Consider the following 25,694-nt stretch of genomic DNA (forward strand, 5'->3'; position numbering starts at 1 on the left):
CTCCTATTCGTGATCGATTCCATCTCTGGATCGACGCAGACCTATCAATTGGTACCAGAGCCTGACGATTCTCGGCCGAATTATCGATGGAATTGGTCATCGGCGAGGGTTGCGTTGCTCATCCGCGTGTAAAATTCCTTAGCCGATCTCTGATCCAAGCGACGATAGTCATTTGGCGCAGGTCTTCACGGGGAGGACTGAGTTATGAACCAATTTGCTCTGACGGAGAAGTATGACATGCAACACCAAAACAACGGCGGCGGCGGCCGCGACATCCACATGTATTACCATTCATGATGAGTTGGACGGTTCTAGTTTGGGGTTCGCTGAGAATATGCAAGACGAAGTGATTGAGTTGAAATCTAGAGTGGGTGGTGTAGAGCTTTAGTTGTCTCTCTTGCGAGATCAAGTGGACAATGTTTAGTCTACGCTAGTGGATCTAGTTAATCATTTTGAAGCAACTGATGGCCAAGGGGTTACAAGGGTTGCTAGTCACGATGATGACAAAAGGACTGGTGCAGAGATTCCCAAGGACTTGAGCAAAACCCTCTCTGATGAGAAGTTGGGAAAATTGTGTGAAGATCATATGTTGGATTTGCCTGACGCTGTACTCCCTAAGCATCATCAGTGTCCTAGGTTTGTTTACACTAAAAATCCTACTAGATTCTTTTCCTAGAACCATGATGTTGAGACCAATCAGAAGCACCATTTCTATTTTCAGCACCAGCCTCCTCCAAGATTTCCCACCCAAACCAGTTATATACCACCCTGTGCTAGGTCTACTAAAGCTCATAGACACAATTCCTGGATACATCAGGATAGATGGGGTCCTAAGAACAATGACACCACATTCAATCCATCTCAAGACATAAGCTGAATTTCCCAGCTTTTCATGGTGATAATCCCATTGGTTGGACATGCCAATGTGAGAAATACTTCGATTTAGCTGTTGTTACACCAGACATGTGGGTTCCTATGGCACTTTTTGCATTGCTCTGGTCGTGCTAAAAATTGGTGGTCTGGTCTCTGTTTGCTTCCAAGGCAAGTCAATTGGATTCAATTATGCACAATGGTGTGTAATAGGTTCGCTGAACACAGTGTTTATGATGTGGTCGAACAATTCCATTCCCTATCCCAAGACACAAATATCTCTCAATGTACTTATCATTTTGAGGAACTGATGTCTGCCATGCAAAGACAACACCCAGGTCTTCATGAAGACTATTACATCAGGTGTTATGTGAGAGGATTGAAGGATCGGATAAAACATCTCTTGAAGCCCCACAGACCAAATTCACTGGAGGAAGCATATGTCATAGCCAGATATTTGGAAAGGGCAGCCTTAAGCAAGAAATAATCTACCATATTCTATGCAGGACCTGGCAAACAAACCAGTGGGATCAACTCTCATCTCAGATCAACATCAGTACTATAGAGCACTCAAAGGCTGGATAACGATACAAAATCTGAAAAAATTCCCTACCCTGATCATAAAAACTAAGGAACCAGGAACATGTTGGAAATGCTTAGCTCCATGGATGCCTAAACACAAATAAAAAATGCAAATTCTATCAAGGTTCTGCCCATGCTATCTCTTTGGAACCTGAGGAACTGTAATTTTCAGAAGGAGAACAACAGGAAACCACAGATCAGGAGACATTGCCTCCATAATCAACCCTGATGCAAATATCATAACAAACTGTCCAAGGCACTAGAATTATATCCACATTTTGTTTACCAATTACCCTTAGTAGTAAATGAGTTGTTGCATTACTGGATAGTGGCAGTACACACAATTTTATGGATATCTCCTTTGCTCACAAGGTTGCTTGTTGCATTCAACAAACTACTTCACAATAAGTTGTGATGGTTGGTGGTGGTGAACTCAAATCTAGGGGACATGTACCTCACTGCCTCTATACTATTAACAAGGAGAAATTTCATACCAACATCCAATTATTGCAGCTCCATAGCTATGATATTATCTTGGGTTGTGATTGGATATATGAACATAGCCCAATTGCAATTGATCTCAAATGCAAAAAATTGACTATTCAGAAAAATAGGATTCAACATTTATGTTTCCAGGACTGTGTCTCAGATACTACTCCTTACCCCACATCTGCAAAATAATTCAACAAGCTATTGGCCAGAGGAGCCATGGGTTACATTTTGCGGATCAACATGATTTCGGCTGAACATTTACAAGACCAACACCTTGACCCAGTCCTCATATCTTTACTAGACCAATATGAAGAAGTCTTCCATGAGCTATCAGGTTTGCCTCCTAAAAGATAATATGTCCATTCCATTCCTTTGAAACCAGGTACTACTCCTCCCAACATGAGATCTTATAGAGTCTCACACTATCAAAAAAATGAAGTGAAAAGATTAGTTAAAGAAATGCTGCACCAGGGAGTGATAGAACCTAGTGAAAGCCCATACTCATCACCTTCCATTCTAGCTACGAAAAAGGATGTAACCTGGAGGTTTTGTGTTGACTATAGACAACTCAATGACCTCACAATAAAAAACAAATTTCCAATTCCTGTAGTTGATGACCTATTTTGATGAGTTGCAAGGTGCTTCATTCTTCTCAAAGTTGGATCTTAGGTCAGGCTTTCACTAGATTTTAATAGATGAAAAAGATATACATAAAATTGCATTTAGAACTCACTTTGGTCATTTTAAGTTCCTGGTAATGTCATTTGGGCTTACCAATGCCCCAACCACTTTCCAATCCATGACAAATAAAGTCTTTGAAGATTACTTAATAAAATTTATCCTTATATTCTTTGATGATATACTTGTGTACAACAAGTCTTTTGATGAACATATGCAGCACTTACAACTTGTCTTACATAGGCTATAGCTCAACCAACTCTATGCCAAGAGAAGTAAATGTGTTTTTACAGTGCCTCAGATTGAGTACTTGGGACACATAATTGATGCTAATGGCTTATCTACAGACAAGACAAAAATACAAACTGTATAAGATTGGCCAACACCTCAAAATATAGCACAACTCAGAAGCTTTTTGAGCTTGGTTGGATACTATAGAAGGTTTGTATAAAATTTTGGTAGAATTTGTAGGCCACTCCATGATATGCTAAAAAAAGACTCTTTCTCTTGGGGCCCTCAACAGACTGAAGCATTTGACAACATTAAGCAAAAGTTGGTATATGCTCCAGTCCTTGACTTACCTGACTTTCCCAAACCTTTTACTCTCGAAACTGATGCATGTGGTGTTGGTATTGGAGCTGTTCTTATGCAAGGGGGTCAGCCCATAGCATTTTTCAGCAAATCTCTAAGTAGTAGAGCTCAAGCTCTTTCCACCTATGATGAGGAGGCTTTAGCAATCTTAGAGGCAGCAAAAAAATGTAAACATTATTTTCTGAGGTCCAAATTGATTATCAAGACTGACCAAAGAGGCCTTAAGTATATTTCTGAGCAGAAACTTCATGATGGTATACAACAAAAACTCATGTTAAGGCTATTACAGCTGGATTTTCAAATTGAATACAAAAGTGGTAAAAAAATGTGGTAGCAGATGCTCTTTCCAAAAGGGACCACAGTTTCCATGCTATTTCTGCAGCTCAACCTCTCTGTATTACCCAAATTATCAAAATCTATGAAAATGACAACACCTGTCAGCAGTTGATCACACAACTATCTTTGGTAGCTGATCCTTCCTCACCATATTCCCTACATTATGGTATAATCAGGTACAACGGGAGAATACACTTAGGCAATGATGCTAATACTCACCTCCAGATCATATCCGCTCTTCATTCTTCTGCAATTGGTGGTCACTCAGGCATTGCCGCCACTTATCAAAGAATCAAGAGATTATTTCATTGGTTTGAACTCAAAAAGGCAGTAGAACAGTTTGTCTCTACCTGCCTAGTATGTCAGTGAGGAAAATCTGAGCACTGCCACTATCCAGGCTTACTTGAACCGCTTCCAATTCCAAACTTGGCATGGTCACAAATCTCTATGGATTTCATTGAAGGACTTCCAAAATAAGGTGGCACAAACATGATATTGGTGGTTGTCGACAGGTTGACAAAGTTCTCTCATTTTCTTCCTCTATCACATCCTGTCAGTGCACAAACTGTTGCTCAAACATTCATTGATAACATTTTCAAACTCCATGGGTTACCAATCATCATTGTTTTAGATCGTGATAGAGTTTTCACCATTTCTAGAAAGTCCTTTTCAAATACCTCAAGGTTTCACTCAACTTAAGTTTAGCCTATCATTCACAAAGCGATGGACAGACTGAAAGTGTCAACCCGTGTCTAAAAAATTACTTGAGGTGCATGGCCTTCTATGAGCCCAAATGGTGGTCTTCCTGGTTACCCCTTGTTAACTGGTGGTATAACATAAACTACCATTCTTCTTTGAAATGCACACCATTTCAAGTATTATATGGGTTCCCTCCTCCATTGATAAGTGAAGTAAGCATCCCTGGACCAGAATTTGCTACAAGGGACTTTCTAACAGAGAAACAAAATATGATCACAGCTCTAAAATCCAATCTGTCTCAAGCAGTTGCCCGCATGAAGAAATTTGCTAACCTCAAAAGATCTTAGCGAACCTTCAATGTTGGTGATTTTGTTTACCTCAAGATGTAGCCTTATTGTCAGGTCACATTTGGCATCAGAAATATTATGGTCCATTCAAAATTCTTCAGAGAATTAGGTCTGTAGCCTACAAACTGCTACTTCCTGCTCATGTTCAGATTCATGACGTCTTCCATGTGAGTCAACTCAAACGTCACCTGGGTTCTCATGCAATTCCCTCAGAAGACCTTCCTCTGGTGGACTCTCGTGGCCAAATCAAAACTAATCTAGTTGCGGTCCTGGAGATCAGAGCACTTCCTCGGGGCGACTCAGTGATCACCCAATGGCTGGTTCAATGGGAGAACACTCCCCCGGATGACATGACTTGGGAAGACATGACGTTCATCATATCCACCTTTTCGGACTTTTATGATCACACAATCAAATAATGGTGGCCTCAAGATGGGTTTGCTCCTACTCAACCAGCCGCTCAATCACTCAAGCACTAGGGGACAAGTGCTATCTTGGGGGGGGGGGGGAATCTTTGACATGACCAAGCGGTTGCAGTTGAAGGGTAAAACAGGTTGTGATTGGAGAATACCGGTTCACTAATGGATCTATGGCTGGGGCGTTCTGCCCTTCTTGTTGCCGTTTGTTTAGCTTTGTCGAATCAGCATAGTTAAAGCTATCTTAGCTTTCGGTTAAATTCTGTTAAGCTTTCGTTTTATCACGGTTAAACTTGTAATCATACTGAGTAATATCACGGTTAAACTTGTAATCATACTGAGTAATATCACAGTTAAACTTGTAATCATACTGAGTAATATAACCAGCCGTGGTGGATGGTTGGAGGACATTGGAGACCTCATGTATTGCTTGAGTTCCAAGTAGAGTAATAGACTACCGTAGCTACTTTCTCCACCATAGACAAAGAAAATCGCTAAATCTCACCTAAATGCTTTAGAGGGTTCAAGCACCTGAATTTGGGTGTATCGAATGTATACAAGATCTGTGCTTAAGGACGGTGAATATATGATGTAAGCAAAATTCATGTGTTTAAAGGCCTCGTAACGTCTTAGTTTTTGTTTACACATAGGTACCATCACTTTTTGGTGTAATTTTCAGGCAAAAAAAACCACTCGAGGCATGGCAGCGAAAAGGCTACAAAAATATTGACAATTATTTTCCCCCCAAATCTACCAATATGGATTTTCTCCACAACAATGTTCACCGGTATTTCTCATTTAAATACATGTTTTCTCCCCATATCATCAAATAAAATGTCCCCTGAAATCAAACCGACTAAGGGGAAAAATAATCAACAGGTCGGATTGTCACTGTAGCCATCGAACAAATTAAGCTGAAGCTTAGTATGGCTCACTTTCGCGTGTGGATTAAGACACAATCAAGCTGTCGCCTACAATATTTACGGTCGCCGTCGCGAGCTCCCACACCTCGAGCTTGGACACCCTCAGCGCGTCAGTTCCATTGTTGAACACGAACAAGTGGCTGTTGCTCGTCGCTGCGTGCTCTGGGTACACTCGAGCCGTGATGCAGGCCCGTCCCCCAGCGCCGAAACTCTCCACGACCGAATGATCAACCTATTTTTAAAAAAATATATATAACGTCTTATTTGATTTATTTTAGTGCATATTGTTAGCTAGCAATAAGCTTCGCAAAAAAAGGGAATAATTAGAACAGAGCAAATCACTGATGCTGCAGTACGTGACGAAGAACTCACCAGGGTTCTTAGTTTTATGCTCCTGTGCTCCTCTATGTCAATGTCCACAAATCCTCCGTAGGGTGGCTTGTACACCCCTGCTCTTGTAGATGACCTTGTCAGGTCCGTGCACATGAGAACCTTGTACTTCTCATGGTGCTTGAACACCCTGAAGAAGACGGCCGTGTGTTCCTGCAGGTCGCCGGACGCCATCACGATGAGCCCGAACGGGCCGATGCCGCCTTGCACGGAGGCGCCCTTCTCCCCGCACAGCTTTTGGGGGTCGAGCAGCCAGTTGGGATCGAGCGTCTCGGCCTCCGCCAGGCTCGGGATCTTGAACACGACCTTCACATCCGCCTGCGAGCCCGCGACGCCGACGATCTCTTTCAGGGCTCCGGCATTCACCTCGGTTCGCTGAAGACCGACGCGTTTCGTCCTCAGCGTCTCGATCTCCTCGATGGGCCACTGCCGCAGCGTTTTGCCGTCCTTGTCCATCCACACCTTCCTCGGGAACGTCTGCATCGCACAAGCCAATGAGAAGTTAGCGGATCATCGAGCAGAGTGTGTCAGATTGGTCGGAGCAAAGCGTGAGGGGACCTGAACTCCAGACCAGCCCCTGGCGATGTCATCGGCCTGGCTGTCGGACTCGTTGGCCCACGCCCACAGCACGCGCCGGTTCTTGCGTGCGTCGAAGAAAGATTTGGACGCGTACACGTGCCCGTAGTCAAGGCGCCGCCAGTTCCGTACGTCGTCGCCGCGCTCTGGCTCCTCCGGCACGAAGGCGTCCGTCGCGTCGTTGTACCGCCCGATCATGTAGTAGTCCTGGAGCGTGTCCATCACGCTGAGCTTGAGCACGTGCCTGACTCCGGGGCCGTTCGCCGACGTGTCGAGCCCGTCATTGCCGTGCTCCTTCACGGGGAACAGGTCCGGGCACTCCACCATGCCCGCGGCGCGGGAGGAGTGGAGCGGCACGGCGTTCCGCTCCCAGCGAAGGAAGTCCGCGCTCCGGTAGATAAGCGTGGACGCCACGCCGCTGACCTCGGCGGACAAGGCGATGCGCCACAGGCCATCGCGGCCGAGCCACGCCGTCGATGGGTCGCGGAACTTGTCGCCGGGTACGTCGACCGGCAGCGGGATGACCGGGTTGTAGCTGGGCTTGTCCCACTCGCGGAGAAGCGGGTCGGACGTGTTCTTGGGAAATGCCAAATTCTGCACTTGCTCTTTCTTGGCGTCAATGCCCGTGTAGAGAATGGCAGGGGTGCCACCCGGGAGGATGGTGGCGGAGCCCGACCAGCATCCGTTGGCGTCGAAGGGCACCGTCGGGTCGAGCGCGTTGTCGAGGGCGGCCCAGTTGACGAGGTCGCCGGAGACGGAGTGGCCCCAGGAGAGGTTGCCGATGTCCCAGAGCGCGCCGTGCGGGTTGTACTGGTAGAAGAAGTGGTAGATGCCGTTGTAGTACATTGGCCCTGTTCGTTTTAACGGAAATAACCGTCACTTTTCAGTACTCCAGTAAGTACCTCATGATCAGCTTAGTGTTACACATTGTCACATATTGTCTAAGAAACCTGGTTCTACCGTCTTTTGCTGTTAACATTCAAACGACTTCTGTTGACATAAATGGAGGGCTGCAGTGTTTTCCACGAAGATTAGGGCAATCTTATACGTTTGGCGAAGAGTAAAAAGAGATATTAATAATTAGCGCATAGCTATGACCACCGAAGCTAAGGATAACTAGTGAGTTACCACATGAACAATATCATGTTGTTGGCGTTTATGCTTCTACGGTTTTTTATAATGCCTCCATATAGTCAGCTTCGAGCTGCCGCATCGAAACTTCATTTTCTTTGTTTCTAAACTTGAACCTTCTTAAATGAAAGGGAAAAATGTAAAACCCCCCCTAAAAGTCACTTGTATTTTAACTTTACCCCTAAAAGTTGTTTTGTTGCAAAAAACCATCCAAAAGTTTGATTTTGTTGAAAAAATCTCCAAAAATTCAAAAAAATAAAAAAATCACAAAAAAATTCTAAAAAAAATTAGAGATAATTCTAAGATCTTCTGTGAAATTTGTTTTCAAAAATAATATCCTTTGCATAATATTTTATGGAGATAAAGTTTTGAAAAAAAGAAAAGAAAAATGTGCACTGCCACCTTTTTTTTTTAAAAATGACAGTGTTTTCCAGACCGAATGAGCTCAATGGCAGGGAATCGGAAACCTCGAGTCGAACACTTCTGTTTACTGAGTTCAAACAATATGATTTATGTTCAAAGGTAATGACTAATCACTACAGCCACTGAGCAGGTTAGGCATACGTATAAAATATGTCATCAGACACCAACTCCAAGCACGGCCACAGTAGCAGCAGCACTTGGCAAACCACACAATCTACCCCACCATTGCGGGCCACACAAGCATCAATGGATAGGTATGTTTCCTGGCTTGTTCCTTTCTTTCTTCGGTTCTTATCATCAATGGATAGGTTTGGTCTTGTTTAGTTAGTTTTTGCTACTTAGAAGTAGAAAGTTGAATTAAATAGTTTATTTTTAGAAATGATTTTTAAAAAGTAAAAATAAACAAAAATTGTCATTATTACGTGAAACTATAAATTAGTTTGGAGAAGCTTTTGTAGTTTCTGAGATATGATATTTTGAAAAATATTATATATATTATACATTTTACTTGCATCAAAAGCTATTTCAAAATTAAATTTCCTATCAACAACTTTTCTACCATAGTTTTTAAAATCAGCTTTTGAAAATAGCCTAACCAAATAGGCCCAAGCTGTTCACTACTGGCAATGCTCTTCGCTGGACATCATCCAAACTAGGTTTGACCGATAACAAAAAAAAAGTAGACAATCTGGGATGTAATTTGTGCTGCTGAATTAGATACACACAAGATATGATTAAGCGACCCAGTTTAGTAGAGCAAATCGAAACCTGTAGCTGTCAGATACCAAAGAGAAAGAAGAAACAGGAGAGCGAAACGAGAGGACAGCACGTACCATTCGGATCTGATTGGCATCGGCAGCAATCAAGAACCCATCCGGATCAGCAGTTCGGCACGCGATCGGAAAATCACACGAATTGCTTCAGTTAAATCTGTCTTCGAATCAAGCAATAGCACAAGCGACTCGAGAAGTCAGCAGCGTCCTTACCGTTCTGCCAGTTCTTGGCAGGCTGGAAGTGGTAGGCGGTTCTGGCACCATGGCGGCCTTCGCTCGAGGGGGTCAGCCGAAGAGTTGAAGACGAAGCCGCGAGGAGGCAGAGGTGGAAGGCGACGGCGGCGCACGCGGCGAGAGGAAACCCCGCCATGGCGACCGCGGGACGAGAGCGAAGTGAACAAGTGACCTCTCTCTGCTTGCTCTGCTTCTGCTTTGCTCGCTGAAGACTCCCGGATTAATAACCCCTCAAGTCTCAAAGTTCATTGCAAGTTGAAGACTTGCTGCCATGTTCATAAGACAATATATTTTTTAGTATGAAATGGAATAATTTCCCGTAAACATTTTCCTCGGATGCACACAACACATGGAATCAAGCATCAAGCTGTGTAAGGGATCTAGATTCCAGCCCTCTTTTGTTTGAATTTTGAGTTAGTAAAAAAAAGGAGAGGGGGGGGGGGGGGGGGATAAGATCTGATCGGGTCTTTTGTTAAAGGCCACCGGCCAGAAGACAAATCAGATCGTGGTTTGGGAATAGGGATCTACTCTGGCGCAAGTGATCCCTTCTCCTCCAACGCAAAATTACTTGGAAATTGACCGCAGTCCAGAGGTTAATTTTTACGAGTAATTGAGTACTGAAGCTTGATGACAGTGTATGTACCACAGGATATGACACAGTCGGATGGCCAAGGGGATGTAATCCTAGCTCGTCATGAAGGCAAAGGATAGGACCTTTTTCTTGGGGTGCTTCAGGTCTTTCTGAAAGTCTGAATATTTGATCTGGCTAAACTAATGATGTGGTCTTCTTAACTATTCTTTCGTCCAATGATGCCCATAGGTTGCTTCTGCATCTGGCCAACTAGGACAGATGCTCGTCAGCTGCTCAGTAATTTCAGGAGTTATTAAGCTTTAGTGGAGCCCACTCTTATTTTCCAAATGACCCTTATCTATCACATGGTATTCGTCCTGTCTGAACTCAGTGCCCGGCAAAGCATAGACCCAACTAACTAATATTCACATAATACGTGTTCAATCCAGACGGCTTTTTTTATACTAAGTTGGACGTGCACACACGCCCATGTATAAGAACATCCCAACCATATTCTCTTTTATCTTATTTTCTTTTTGATTTCTCTTCATGATTTCATTTCTTTTTATTCTCACTCTATCTCCAACAGTTTTTCTTCGAGAGATTTATGAAGAAAAAGAAAAGAGAATCTCAAGTGAAGGGAATGGAGATAGAAATATCTTCATGACAGGAACTAAAAAAAACTATTAAAACGTTAAATGGACGAGAATTTCTTCGTGAAATGAAAGATAACTACGAATGGATTCGGTTGAATATAGCCTTACTCGTGTCCTAGCGCTTGTCTAAACAGCCTTTGGTTTTTTTTTATGCTGCCAACTTTTTCTCTTTGTTTCTAAAGGTGGCATCTTTTTGGCCCATGTCGTAAGCTGGGCCACCGTGAACAGGTGGACTACAAATAGCTCAAAACAAGGCCGTCCGTATAGCCCAGCATGTAGAAATACGCACATAACAGCCCATTACCACCCGTTTCCAAGCCGTGTGCAGAAAGGAGACGGAGAGAAGGAAGAAGAAGACGGCATCATGGCGACGGCGCAGGCGGCCTCGGCGTCCCCAACCCACCACCGCGTGTCCTCCCCGGCGGCGTCGCCGCCGCAGCCGCCGTACCCCAGCGCTGCCAGGATCGCCGACTCCACCTGCTTCCCCCAGTACACCGCCTCCCTCAAGTGTATGTACCCTACTACCCAGCCGCCCTAATCCCAATCCATCCACGCCCATCTCCTCCGCGCCTCGACCCCTTCACGCTTTTTAGTTCGTTCTTTCGGAAAAATCGCATGCTTGTACGGTGACTCGCTGATGCTATGCTATCGCTGTCTCTCTTCAAGGTCTGGAGGCCAACCAAGACAAGAGCAAGTGCCAGCAGCAGTTCGACGATTACAAGGAGTGCAAGAAGAAAGAGGTTTGCTATCTCCCGATTTCTCTTCATTCTTTGGTGCTGATACGCGATGGATGGCTTCATTGGTTGCACACACCGACTTACTGTTAGTTGTTCGAGATGCTTCAATTGAGCAACTTTAGGCCTTTATTGCTCCAAAATTGCCTCTTTTAAAAGCTTTAAGCACTTTTGGTGCATCTTAAAGGACCTCAGCGTGCTCGTGATTATATAGACTCGCTTCCTAGCTATGTCATCTTGTTCTACTATGTTTACCGTATATGGTTTTGAGATTCCTCGTTTAGCATATGTCCATGCCTGCCAAATATTGATTTCAGTGGCTAATAGTTGCGGAGTTGTAGTCCACAATTCCACGGTGAGGTGGATTTGCGGAGTTGTAGTCCACAATTCCACATGATTCACTTCTGAATCTCTGACATATTTCTATATTTTTTGTTCATCTGATGCTGTCACGATTCAGTGATTCACGCCAACGGAAGCGAGCAAACGACGTGGAAGAGCTGCATCGTCCCCACAAGCTCCCTCGCGTGCCTGGCCGCGAGGGGCGAGCACCCCTGCCAGCTAGGCCAGAGTGCCAAGCGTTAGTGCGTTACAAGCAGCAATATGGAACTAGTTGCTGCGAACCTCCGTGAGCACTGAGCAGTGTTCACGGCTGGGCAGTCAACAGGTAACCACATAGTACATCGGTACCAATTACACAAGCAATCGAGTAAGGGCAGAGCTCCACTCCCAGCTCCAGCTGGATCCAGATCCTCTGTCAGTATGGAACAGTAATTTTGCGGGAGGACAAACAGTATTTTCAGTCGGCACTCTTAGTAATGCACCGGTTGAAAAAAAGTATTGTAACATCAAATCCTATCGGTCCATCTATGATTCAACAGCTCATGATGAAGCAAAATCATCGTAATTTCACTCCACTGTGAAGTTAGAAGATTTGGATTCGCTCAAGCTTTAAAAATTTTAGAACTACAGCTGTAAGCAAATTGATGGTCTTTGCTTTAACCATCTTGGTTCTTTTTTTCTGACTGAAAACATATATTTAAATAATTTTTTTATTTTATCCTATAAATTGCAGATGTGCATGAATCTCAAAGCTTGAGCTTGTCAAACAAGATCTAAAATCAGTATGCGTGCACGCATTATCCATGTCATTTCTCACGCAAACATCATTTCAACATCGACAGAAACTAACCCAGTCGGAGCAATAGCCAGCCGCATTCCTTCTGTGTCACGAAACCAATTTTTCCTTCCATGAAACAATTCAACACAAGGTTGTTGCAGTAAAAGCAGTCAAAGATCTTCTGCAAAAGTAGTGATATGCTGAACACGGCACTCTTCTATTTGTGCTGAACCACAGACAAGCAATACACACATCGAAACTGAATCTAACCACTACGGGACACTAACCCAAGCTATAATCTTCAGACAGCTAAAAAGAGCCTTCGGGAGTGGGACTGCCCTCGGGACACCAAATGCCAGTTCTCTAACGCCCTATGAATCACAGCTTCACAAGGTAATTTGCCTAACGAACTGCGCTCAGGAGAAAAGCCTTCGGGACCAAGCGGAGGCGGGTGCTGGTTGAACTGCAGCAGCTGTTGCTTTATGGGCGAGACTTGGAGCCTTTTCTTTGGCTTCCACTATCCTTGCTCCCTTCGGATCAGCCAAAAGGGACTGCTGGAAGGACTGTGGAAATCCTGTTGCGATGATCGTCACATGTATCTCACCAGTGTAACGGTCGTCAACAACGGCCCCAAAAATTATGTTTGCAGAAGGATCAGCCAAGCTTGTCACAATCTGCAAAAGGTGAATGAGCGATTACTTACTATTAGGATATGTGTTTGCAAATTTAATACTTCGTAGTTCATACATCTACAAGGCTTGATGCCCCTGTCCCAGTGGAACTATATGGTCACTATGATCTAAATATTCACATATTTGGTTCTTCTACTTGAGATACCCAACATTTCTTAACTTTCCAGAATTCATTATCCTGAGGCCACTCAAGAATAAGGGAAACATTTGTAAGGAATCCTAGACACACCTGGGACACCTTGTTCACTTCTTGCAAAGTGATGTCCTTCCCACCAGTGATATTGTACACGACACCGGTAGCTGCCTCGATGGATGATCCAATTAAAGGAGCAAGTGTTGCCTGCTCAGCAGCTTCTTGTGCCTGATTTTTGCTGGAAGAAACACCAACACTAAGCATGGCAGTTCCAGAGTTTTTCATGACAGCTTTCACATCAGCAAAATCAACATTGACTAGTCCAGGTATCTGCAAAGTTTTATCATAAGTTATGTGATCACAATTCGCAACTGAGTTAGCACATTATAGGGGGGAAATCACCCATCGTGATAATGTCTGATATTCCTTGCACACCCTGACGAAGGACATCATCTGCAAGTAGAAACGCATCTTGCAAGGGCATGTTTTCATCGGCAACATCTAATAACTTATCATTGTGTCTACACTCTTTTCCAGCTTCTCTAATGCTTCCAGTGCCTGAAATGGGTACATACAGATCAAGTAACAAGAGAAAAAAAAAACAGAAGCTATCTGAAAAGAGAAACTGTGGTCTGTTGACCAAAAAATGTGCATAGAAATTCAAAAGTTCTAACACCTAAAGAATTCATGCTAGAAAAATCTTGAAAAAATGCACTTTGATATTTACAAAGCAAATATCCCTCCATAAGCCACCCAGATAATTGCAAGATAATTTTAGGCATGACACATCCAGAAAGGCAGGGACTGAAAATGATGAAACGAACTACAGGTAATGCTATGTCTCACCTACCAGTTTGTAACTTTGTATATGATCAGCAAAAAATGCGGTGAAATAACATTGTTAATACTTCAAATTAATGCCTCCGCCAAGCAAAAGAAAGTTTTTGAATGGGATATGACAATTTGAATTTGAACTCGGGAGGGGGGAGGGACCTCAGATACATGCCTGTAGAGAGCGCTTACGGCCTTCAAAGCTGAATGGATAGGTGACAACACCAACAGTAAGATAACCAGCTTCTTTTGATATCTGGGCAACAACTGGAGCAGCACCGGATCCAGTACCCCCTCCCATTCCAGCTGTTATGAAGACAAGATCTGAATCCCTGAGGGCATTGGCTATGGCTTCTCTTGATTCCTCGGCCGCTTGCTCTCCCAAATTAGGATTTCCACCAGTACCTGTGTGTGTGATCATATTTAGTGAATCTAGTTAACCTCTGTAATATTTTCAATGGAAATTTACAGTATTTACACGATCCATCTGTTCCAGTGTTCCCTATCATTCAATTGATCAGAATGCCAAGTACTATTTACATTATCAGCGCATGTTTTTACATTATACAAATTTGCATGTAAACATATCTTTTATACACGAAAAGCAAATAAGGGGAGCATACAACATTACCTAGACCACGAGTCAACTGCTCTCCAATTTGGAGAGGATATTGCGCTTGTGAATTAATAAGCGCCTGTGAATCCGTGTTTATAGCATAGAATTCAATGCCCTGAAATTGTACAGTTCAGTTATCAGTATTGAGGAGGCAACAGAATGTACAGTTATTTCCCAGTTAAATAATGTATTGGACTTTAAAATTCATAGATGTTCCAATAATTCCAGTGCAATAAGCATATAATAAACAACAGCATGACTACACAAATACTCGTATGCTAAACTAAAGCACTGTACCATGAACGGTGGCATGGAATTGGATGGAGAGGAAGTAAGCAATGTGGTCCATTCAATTGCTACTCTTTTTTTAGAATATAAATTTGTTAACTTGTTCTAAAGTGGACATCCGACTATCAAACAGCATCACTCCACAGAAAACAACAGCATTACTCCACAATCTCATATGCTGAACTAAGGCATTGACGCTTTGTCATGAACGGAGGCATGGAATTGGACGGAGAGGAGGAATGCAAAGCAGTAGATTGTTCTAAACTTCACATCATCCTCTCAAACAGATCTGGACGTGGAGCACGGGCGGAAAAAGGAAGCCCAATTCTGGAATGAAAGGGGCCAAGGAGCGCCGCAACTACCTGTAGGCCGCTGCCGATCATGCGGTTGACGGCGTTGTTGCCGCCGCCACCGACTCCCACCACCTTTATCCTGGCCGTCTCCACCGGCGCGAACGAGCACCGCACGGTTGCGTGGCGGGGCCGCCGCATCCGCGGGTGGTTCCGCCACCCACGGGGTGGGGCGCCAAGGTGAGCCGGGCCCGGGAGGTGGACGAGGGCGGAAGCCGACGAGGAGGCGGAGGAGGACGTCATATGCTTCGCTTCTGGTAGAAATGCGGGGAACGGGAGGTGGGGGAGAGGAAGGGATCTGGTGAGCTCTGGTGCCGTTTGGATATATGGAAATGGGGGTTGGGATAGGGAAATAGAAGGTGAGATGATTTTATTCCTTTGTTTGGATGGAGGGTTTGGGAAAAATAGGGGGTTTTGGAATGGGATAGGAGTCCTCTTTTTTCACCGCTCAAAACCCGCTGGCGGGGGTGGGTTTGGGCTGGATAGAGCGGGAAAACATGTGAAATTACATTTTTACCCTTATCTTCTCCATTGGTACAGCCCAATTTGCTTCGTTCCTCTCGTCTATTCGCAGCGAGGAGAACGAGGCGCCGCTCTGGCTCCCTCTCACGATTCCCAGCGCTCTAGCTCACGCTCTCAATTTGCCTGCGACAGCTGGTTTGGTCACCGCGGCCGGCGGCAAGCGCGACCAGGTAAATTGCTTTGTTCTTCTTGCGATAGCTTGTTTGCATGCACCAATATGTTGATTGGATCTTTGTTGGCTCAACACAAGATTAGGTCACTGGATGCTTATTTCTTCTCCGAGTGACTATTGTTTCTTGAACTGAACATTTTTGTCCCTTTCTGTTTGACAAATTCGATGCATTTTGCATGCATAAAAATTGAAAAATAATTATAAAAATGGCAGAGAATACAATATTAGATTGGGTCTGTTCCAATTCTTTTAGATTGCTTCCTGTGTAATTAGCAAGTACTCTACCATGACCTGCAGTTTTGGTGGAAATTTAAGCTTGATTCAGCACTTAAACGAGTGAATTCGACTTCAATTTTTTAATGCATTACTTGGGTCCTGCGATTTTGTTACTGCTGTACAAGGATTGTTAAGTCTCCTAAGAAATGAACTAATTAACTATATGTACAAGGATTGTTTTGTCAGGTAAAGCTGGTAGCTTCATATGCTTGTTGCCCTGTACCAGATTTTACTAATCAGGATCGGTAAGATAGAGAATGTGCAGTAGGACAAATCTTTTCTGAATTCTTAAACCAGTACAGTGATTCCGTGCAAATGAAAATGGATATGTAACTTCACCTTTTCTAATAACTAGCATTCCTTGGTTTCTGCAGATTTAGTCACTTGTGAAACCAACTCATTTACCAACTTTATGTACATGTAGACAGGACACTACTTAGATTTGGGGATTTTGTCTCGATTGATACAACTAATATTCTGTATTACTAACATTCACTCATATTCAAACAGAGGCAATGGCTCCAGGGTGTATCAATATCTTGATGCACCATGGGGGTTCTTTTTCAAAGGAAGATACAGTAACTTATGATGGAGGTGAAGTCTCCCTTTTTCGAAATATTGAGAAGGACGTAATGTCCTACTTTCATGTAGTGCAACTGGCAAAAAGTGTAGGCTTCAAGGATGGCGACACTCTGTTCTATGTCATTTCTGGTCGTAGTATTGAAGGTGGTATAGACCAGCTCACAGATGACAGATCTGTTTCTGAAATGATGAAGTTCGCAAATTAAAACAACTATCTAGAGGTTTATATTCAGCATAATGAACATGATGTTAGCAGCTGTCCAACAATTGGTGACACCGCCCAACAAGATAGCACCACTGAGGTACTACTTATGCTTCACTGCAACTTTTTTTTTTATGCAAAACCATGTTATAATGCAAATTCTACCTGAGCGTTGTTTGATTGAGGATTCCGAGTTGCTGTCCAACTGTGATGCTTATTTGGTTCTCTCTTCTTTTATTTTATTTTCATCAACCAAATTTGTACGTTTATGAACTTATTAAATTTTATTTCACAGAAAATGACCCGACCTGCAACCAAGAGAGACATTCTAGTCTTGAGCCAACAAATGAGATGTCATAGGATGAAACTTTTGATGGCTTTACATATTGCTTTGCTTTACTGGTTGTATTTTATTAGAAAGCAGCACTTAAGGTTGATTAGAGAGCCCTATAGGTTTGACCCGGCAAGCCGAACCAAGAATTTAAATGATATGATCTATCAAAGCGATATCCTATATGTTCAGCAACTTCGAATGGATAGGCGCTGTTTCTGGACTTTGTGTTCTTTGGTGAGAGACGTTGGAGGATTAAGGGATACCAGGAATGTGAAAGTGGAGGAAATGGTTGCGATGTTCCTACATATACTAGCTTACGATGAGAAAAGTCGCTCCATGAGGACAGATTATCAACGATCTCAAGAGACTATAAGTCGACACTTCAATAATGTGTACGGAAGAAAGATGGAAGTGGTTTAAGGTAAAAGTGACTTAAAACACAGAGTAATATAATAAATTTGTACACAGACTACTCACTATATTTTTTTTCCATATTGTAGAATTGTATAGGTGCTCTAGATGGTACCTATATTAAAGTTAGAGTTCCAACAGTTGATAAACCAAGATACCGTTAAAGAAAGAATGATATTGCCACAAATATTCTTGGTGCTTGTACATCAGACATGCAATTTATCTATGTATTAGCTGGTTGGGAAGGGTCTGCTGCTGATGCAAGGGTACTCAGAGATGCCTTGTCAAGGCCAAATGGTTTGAGAGTTCCTCGTGGTAATATATGTTAGCTTAGTTCATAGTCTTTTTCATATACATATATCATATCTTAGAAAAATATAATATGATTTAACAAATGTAGGTTGCTATTACCTTGTGGATGCCGGGTACAAGAACTGTGAGGGATTCCTTGCTCCGTATAGAGGACAACGTTACCACCTAAAAGAATGGAGTAATCCACCAACAAGAAGGGAGGAATTGTTTAACATGAAGCATTCTTCGGCACGAAATGTGATAGAAAGGACTTTTGGGTTATTGAAACTACGTTGGGGTATAATTAGGAATGGATCGTATTACCCTATAGATACCCAAATTGCTATAATCCTTGCATGCTGCTACCTCCACAATCTCATAAGACAACAAATGAGTTCTGATCCATTTGAGCCACAGTTGGAAGCTTTCTTGCAATGTGAAGGCAACAGCCTAGGCGTAATTGATCGTACTGAGTCATCAGCGGAGTGGACTGAATTTAGAGATGGTCTAGCAACTAGGATGTGGGACGCTTGGCTAGCAAAGAGCCGACGCTAAATGTACTTTGTAATGCTTGATGACAAGATGTCATCTTATGTATTGTGGTACTTATTTTCATGCCTGTAATTGTTAATTATCATGTAATATTATGTTGCTATGGTTCTGAACTAGATACTTGGTTAATGAATTGATTAATTTTGCTTTCTCTTCCCTCTTATTATATAACTATTGCTATGAGATAGATAAAGAAGGGAAACAAGACTAAAATGCTGCATAAGAAGAGAGACAAGAGGATTTAGACTGCAGAAGAAGAAAGTATACTTGTTGATATTCTCTATGAAATGAATGACTCTGGGTGGAAGGTGGACACTGGTCACAAATGTGGTTACATGCTGTACATTGAGAAGGAGCTTGCTAAAAGATTGCCTAATGCTAATATCAAAGCTGACCCTCATATTCAATCTAAGGTGAAGACATTGAAGAAGTTGTTGTCCTATGTCTTGGATGTTCAGCAATATGGTAGTGGCTTTGGCTAGGATGATGAGAGAAAAATGGTTATTGAAAACAAAGAGGAGTTCATGGGCTGGGCAAAGGTATATCAGGACATACATGGATTTTTACTTCTTTGTTTCTCATTCAATTTACTCTCATTCATTTGGTCATGATTATGTACTGTGTATTGCAGAGTCGTCCTGGTGCAGCAACTTTGTATATGAAGCCTTTTGTAAATTATGATAAGCTTTGTGGGATCTATGCCGAGGATCTAGCAAAAGGAGGCAACGCTAAAGGCCCTGGAGATGAGTGTGACCTGCAGGAAGAACAATTTTCTGCAAATGTGACCGAAGCAACCCATCAAAGTGAAAATGTTGATGACTCTCAATCTCAAGACCCATACCATGGTAGCAACCCATCAAGTGGAGTTAAATCTACAGCTGGTCGCAAGAGAGTGTTTACACAAGATGATGTCTTCGCTTTGGAGTTGTCAAATGTATCGAAATCACTCAAAACTCTTGTGGAAGCTGAAACAGCAAATGCACGTGCTATGAATGCCATCCAGTCTGCATTTACCCAAGAACTTGAGGCTCAAAAGAAGATTGATGAAAGGAGGAATCAGTTGTTCCATGTGCTTACCAAATGTACTGAATTTAGCCGGGATCAAATTGTGAAGGCAGCGCTTAAAATTGGTCAGGATGCAGCAATGCTAAATCTGTTCTTTACCACTCCAGATGATTTCAAAACTGACTTTGTTCGGCAGGTCCTTCAAAGTGTTAAGTAGATGGTGTAAATACATCTCTATAAACCTGACTTTTGGTGTAAGTACAGTAGATAGTTGGAACCGGTTCGGCAGGGTCTTCAAAGTATTAGGTGGATATTTTGTTGTAAATATGTAAAGTGTTCATGGATGTGCTCCTTGCACATCTTAAAGCTGCCATCTCTGTAATGCAGCAGCTAGCAAACATCTAGCAATTGGAAACCTGCCAAAGTAGCATCGGGCTGCTCTTTCAAACATTTATGTGTCTTGGATGAATTCTTATGTTTAGTTTGTTATCCATATAACTCCAGCTCACATGACGAAAGTGTCTCGAACTTGGATGGAGAGATTTTTCAGGCCTATTAGATATATGTTCAAGCCTGCCGAGGCCTTGTCAACCTCTTTGCATCAGGTTTAGTGGTAGCCAAGTCATTTGTTTTAAAAAATTTATATTGAACTTCATCTTTTGGTAGCCAAGGTATTTATGTTGTATAACTTGACTGATGTATACTGTAGAAATGGTATAGGTTGATCACTGATGTATATGAGAATGGTGAAAGCTTGAATTTTCAAAAGAATGCCAAAAGTTTCGGTGTACAATGTCTCAACTGGCCAATTTACACCACTACTGTTGTAAGCCTGTAACTAATCATCATTACATTGCGTTGTTCATTACATGTTAACTTCAGTTGCTTTTGAAGCTCGTTTTCATTCTTATTGATAAACGAACAGTGCAGAAGATTTAAGAGAACAACAACCATACAACCTGCAAGATCATACATTTTCTCATGAAATCGCATCATAGATTTGAAGTTGACACTGACAATTAGAACATGTGCAATCTCAGCAGGGTCAATTGAAGTCGAAGAGGACATCAATCTAGTCAGCAGAGTTATAGCAAGTCCCTGATATCCATCTGCTCTTGATACTGTATGACTGCAGAAGGCACCGAAGACGAGCTCGGAGGAGCAGAAGGCGCCAGTATGGGGCCTCCGGGGAGGCGCGGGATGCGACGCCGCGGGACGGGAGGACTGCGGGGTGCGGCGCCGTGGGGAAGAAGAGCTTCGAGGTGTCAGCGGTCATGGCGAGCGGCGGCAGCAACAAGGGTATTTTTGTCTAATAAAATTCTTATCTCATTCCCAAACCTAACTTATCCAAACATGATATAAATCTATAATTCTCATATCCCTATCCCTAACCCACCATTTCGTATCCCATCTCATATCCATATCCCAAACCCACCCACTATCCAAACGCCACCTCTAGGTTTTGAGGATTTGGAGGGTTTAGTTTATGGTCTTCATCTCTTCACTCTTTCCTCTAGCTAAAAAATTGTAGCCTGCTGATGTGAGCCAACAACGAGCTCACCAGCAATTAGGGTGTAATCGGATTATTATATTCTATTTTATAATTTTTTATTCGAGCTAGAGCTAAATGCAGATAAGGTCGGATACAAATATAGATGTGGATAGTCTCAGTCATGAATATGTATCAAATATGTGATGAGTCAGATATAGATAATATCAGTTACGAATATTTATTCAGATATCGAGTAAAAACAACAACCATATATATCATATACGTTATGATTATTTGACTATTCCACATATTCAAAACTCAATTATGTTAGAAGTCCAACAAACAAATCAACAATATACTCACATTGAAATAGTTATGTCAGTGTATAGCCTAGTGTGCCTCATATTCTATGGTCTCACAGCTGGCGATTTTAATTGACAAAAGATTTTTTCAGACCAGTGTTCTATCGCGCGACCAGTATGTGCTCATGCGACCAGTCGCCTTCATGACTAGGATCCTCACCACAAATGTCTCATGACCAGCCTTCGCTTTTCGTGAGGCAAGTATTCACCAAACCAGTCTATTTTTATTAAGTATTTTTCATTCAAGTGTATTTCCTTCCCCACCCACTCCTCCCCAGCGGACAAGTTGTGGCCAGTATAAAGGTGTCATGCCCTGTCCCATAGCGTTAAATGCTACGAGACGAGCTCGCAGGTGTGATGGGTTGCTTCACAGGCACGCGTGCGAGACCAGCAATAGGACAAGGCAGGCCGGCTAACCGGGGTGAGGTGAGCATGGAGGTGTTCGACGGATGGGACAGGCTCAACAATATCTTCAGGGTAAAAGGGATCCACTTGTAAATTCTCCCTCTCTCTAGTATAAAAAGAGATGAGGATCTGGTTTGTATGGGGGAATCAGTTTAAAACACTGATAACCAAATACACAGGACGTAACGTTATTATTTTTATGGAGGCTTGAAATTGGATAACCCCTGTGTTCTTGAGTTTATAGCATACGCGTCTCGCAAGCGTTGTTCACGTGCTCTTTAATCGATACACCCTAGAATCATTCTCAGGGATTAATCCTCGACAAGTTATATTAGAACAAAATCAGAGAAGTTACCCAATATAGTGGCTGAAGATTCTATTAATTATTTGAATATATTAATAATTTCAAATAAAAAAGTAGCAACTACAAATTTATATATCTCATCGAGAGCTATAATTTTCATATAAAAATCATCTCCATCCGATTTTGTATAAAAAAGTTACACACTCTAGAAGATATACTCGAATAGTTGTCGGCTAGTCTTAGGATATATCCGATTTTATTCTTGAACATCTGATATCTTATAGATACCTGATTCTTTACATCTGAATCTGATATCCGATCAACTATTCGAGATTTTTTTCGGATATCCGAAATCTAATTAGCATCTAAAATGGTTCAGACGATCTAGCGGGCCGAAAAAATCTGACCCGTTTTCACCCCTATAAGGAATTAGGTAAAATTATGCATTTGGAATTTTTTCAGATATATTATTGTTGATTTGACATTTTTAGGTTTTTCAACTAAATATTGTCATGAATGATTGAAAGGACAATGATGTCGCTTAGAGGGGGTGAATAGGTGTAAGGATCGGTGACGTCCTAAGAGGGGGGGGGGTGAATTAGGACACTTAGAACTAAACTGGCTCAAAAAATAACACAAGATAAACCTATATCAATTTCTATCTAAATGTGCTCTAGGTTTATCTAGCGTGTCTACTCTACCGATTAAGGAAACTTGCAACCTATCTAGTAAGGTAAATTGCAAGAATGTAAATGCGGAAGTGTAAAGAGGGTAGAGAGAACAAACTCGGCACAAGGATTTTTATCCCGTGGTTTCGATGGCATGAAAGCCACCCCTAGTCCACGTTGGAGCTCCACAAAGGATATGCTCCCGGTCGGCACCCGGTCACGGCCTTTGAGCCACCAAGTCACAAAGACAAGGCCTCTACCCGGATGAGCCACCAAACCACCAAGGCAAGGTCTCACCACTAGCCTCTCTTCCGGTTCCTCGCCGTCGTGATCACTTCGGAGCTTGAGCCACAAAGGCAAGGGTCTCCGCGTCCCCGCACAAATACCTTGCCGCCTCTCCACACCAAGTCGGAGGGTCAACAAGCTTACCGGCGAGTCACCAAGACTCCAAGGTGCCGGCGTACCACTTGGTACAAGTTAGGATCACTCCTTGATCCACTCTCTATGCAGCTATCAACTAGCTACACTCTCTCTAGGCCTACAAGCACTAATCACTCTCTAATGGTGTGCTTAATCGCCTTGGATTTGATCACTTAAGCACTTTGGTGGCTTGGATGTCTTCTCAAGTGTACATGAACTTCTCTGGACTCCAGCCCCTTCAAATGACTGAGTGGAGGAGTATTTATAGCCTCAAATCCGCCAACTAGCCGTTGCCCCAACGGCTCAGAAAATTGTGAGCACCGGATAATCCTGTGATGATAGTAGTACAAGCACCGGATTATCCTGTGAGTACATCAGAGAAACTAGCCGTTGGAACCCACTCAAACTCAACTGTGAGCACCGGATTATCCTGTGATGAGTTAGTTAACACCGGACAAAAGCACCGGATTATCCTATGCCCATAAGTTCATTTTGGAGCTCTCTGCAAAAATTAGTCCGGTGAGTTCATTTTGTGAGCACCGGATTATCCTGTGATGAGTTAGTTAACACCGGACAAAAGCACCGGATTATCCTATGCCCATAAGTTCATTTTGGAGCTCTCTGCAAAAATTAGTCCGGTGAGTTCATTTTGTGAGCACCGGATTATCCTGTGATGAGTTAGTTAACACCGGACAAAAGCACCGGATTATCCTATGCCCATAAGTTCATTTTGGAGCTCTCTGCAAAAATTAGTCCGGTGAGTTCATTTTGTGAGCACCGGATTATCCTGTGAGGCACTGGACTTATGTTGATTTGAGCACCGGAGTTATGTTGATTTGAGCACCGGATATTCCTCTGAAGCACCGGAGTTATGTTGATTTTGATCACCGGATTATCCTGTGAGGCAAATTTCAGCACAACTGTATTTTGGGCATAACTTTTCGCTACGAACTCCGATTTTGATGATCTTGGGCTCTATTGAAAGCTTGTGAATAGATCTACAAGATTATACAAAAATTCATCCCATTTGATCACATCAAAATTCATTGTGACAAGTCCAATTCATTTCTTTCTTTATTCCGGCTTCGGTGACTTCTCTTTTGTTGCATCCATGAGACCTACTAAAGCATATACTTGACAAACATGTTAGTCTTATTGACTATATTGTCATTAATCACCAAAATTACATACATGCCCTTATGTAATTTAGGCAATCAACCTAAGGGCATGTTTCCTACAATCTCTCCCTTTTTGGTGATTGATGACAACACAACCAAAACAAGTGGCAAATAATAAAAGATAACAAATGTAAACCAATTGTAAAAGGCAAAATGCCTTACCACATTGCTTGGATGCATATTCTTACCATTAAGTCCCCCTTTGTTGTGGCTCCCCTTTTTTCCATCGCCACTATCTCCCTTGGATGGCCCATGCAAGAGCTTCTTCCCTTTGTCAACCTAGATGCCTCAAGTTGTTTCTTGTTCCTTCTTCTCCCCATTTGTCAACACTTGCAACTTGAACTTGATTTGTCTCTTACTTTGGTCACCATAATTCTCCCCCTTTGTCAACAATCTCCTAAAAAGGCTATATGCACATGTTGAACTCAAGGGAAAACATTAGAATACATGGGAGAGAGTTTCACAAATCATGATCCAATAAAAGAAAATGATACCAATTGAAGGAAATCAAATCAAGGAGATGGTACCAATTCAATGCAAAGAAAGCATATGGATCACAATTCATGAAACTCACGTAATATGATTTAAACTCTCCCTATATGTGTGCATACATATGATAAGAGAAAGACATATGCAAAACTAGATAATATAGAAGATGGAAAGTTTAAACCATATTATGTATGGAGGTAGCTTAAATGAACAACCGGATTGGCAATGATACCAAATGAAAAGTATGTGCATAACATACCTTCGGGGACTTATTGACTTCTCCATGAGACTACAAAAGATACAACTTGCAACACATGTTAGTCTCAAAATCACAACCCATAGGATATACTCCCCCTAAATGTGTGTATACAAGTGTTGAATACTTGTGAGGGATATATGCACTTGTTATTGATAACAATGAGGATTTATCCTATAGATTGGACTTATGGCACATAAAAAGATATCAAATGAAAACTAGTGCCATTGATTAAACCTACAACTAATAAACTATGTAGGTTGCTCATAGATTAAAGATAAACACAAGCAACCTACCATATGAAAACTTACACTAGGCATT

The 25,694-nt window shown here is 42.4% G+C and overlaps 2 protein-coding genes and 1 pseudogene across 2 annotated transcripts; 1 reads left to right on the forward strand and 2 right to left on the reverse strand.

The window, feature by feature from the left end:
- Positions 1 to 5,724: 5,724 nt before the first annotated feature.
- Positions 5,725 to 9,896, reverse strand: LOC133888688 (beta-fructofuranosidase, insoluble isoenzyme 7-like). Its single transcript, XM_062329022.1, has 5 exons — positions 9,441 to 9,896; positions 9,288 to 9,296; positions 6,883 to 7,751; positions 6,307 to 6,801; positions 5,725 to 6,166 (listed from the first exon to the last, which is right to left on the reverse strand). The coding sequence occupies exons 1-5, from the start codon at positions 9,595 to 9,597 to the stop codon at positions 5,960 to 5,962; spliced, it is 1,737 nt and encodes a 578-aa protein (XP_062185006.1). The 5' UTR covers positions 9,598 to 9,896; the 3' UTR covers positions 5,725 to 5,959.
- A 1,054-nt stretch (positions 9,897 to 10,950) lies between these two features.
- On the forward strand, positions 10,951 to 11,858 carry LOC133888479 (uncharacterized). Its single transcript, XM_062328749.1, has 2 exons — positions 10,951 to 11,197; positions 11,355 to 11,858. Exons 1-2 carry the CDS (start codon positions 11,053 to 11,055, stop codon positions 11,513 to 11,515), a joined length of 306 nt encoding a protein of 101 aa, XP_062184733.1. The 5' UTR covers positions 10,951 to 11,052; the 3' UTR covers positions 11,516 to 11,858.
- Positions 11,859 to 12,643: 785 nt separating this feature from the next.
- LOC133888478 (cell division protein FtsZ homolog 1, chloroplastic-like) lies at positions 12,644 to 22,580 on the reverse strand (annotated as a pseudogene).
- Positions 22,581 to 25,694: the final 3,114 nt, after the last annotated feature.

This window comes from Phragmites australis, chromosome 13 (genome assembly GCF_958298935.1).
Source record: "Phragmites australis chromosome 13, lpPhrAust1.1, whole genome shotgun sequence".
Taxonomy (NCBI): Eukaryota; Viridiplantae; Streptophyta; class Magnoliopsida; order Poales; family Poaceae; genus Phragmites; species Phragmites australis.

Excerpts from the sequence above, each read along its gene's own strand:
- LOC133888688 (XM_062329022.1), bottom strand. The coding sequence starts at position 9,597 with ATGGCGGGGTTTCCTCTCGCCGCGTGCGCCGCCGTCGCCTTCCACCTC. Across the intron at positions 6,802-6,882 it reads GGGGCTGGTCTGGAGTTCAG|ACGTTCCCGAGGAAGGTGTG; the intron begins GTCCCCTCACGC and ends TGTGCGATGCAG. Across the intron at positions 6,167-6,306 it reads GCATAAAACTAAGAACCCTG|GTTGATCATTCGGTCGTGGA; the intron begins GTGAGTTCTTCG and ends TTTTAAAAATAG.
- LOC133888479 (XM_062328749.1), top strand. The coding sequence starts at position 11,053 with ATGGCGACGGCGCAGGCGGCCTCGGCGTCCCCAACCCACCACCGCGTG. Across the intron at positions 11,198-11,354 it reads GTACACCGCCTCCCTCAAGT|GTCTGGAGGCCAACCAAGAC; the intron begins GTATGTACCCTA and ends TCTCTCTTCAAG.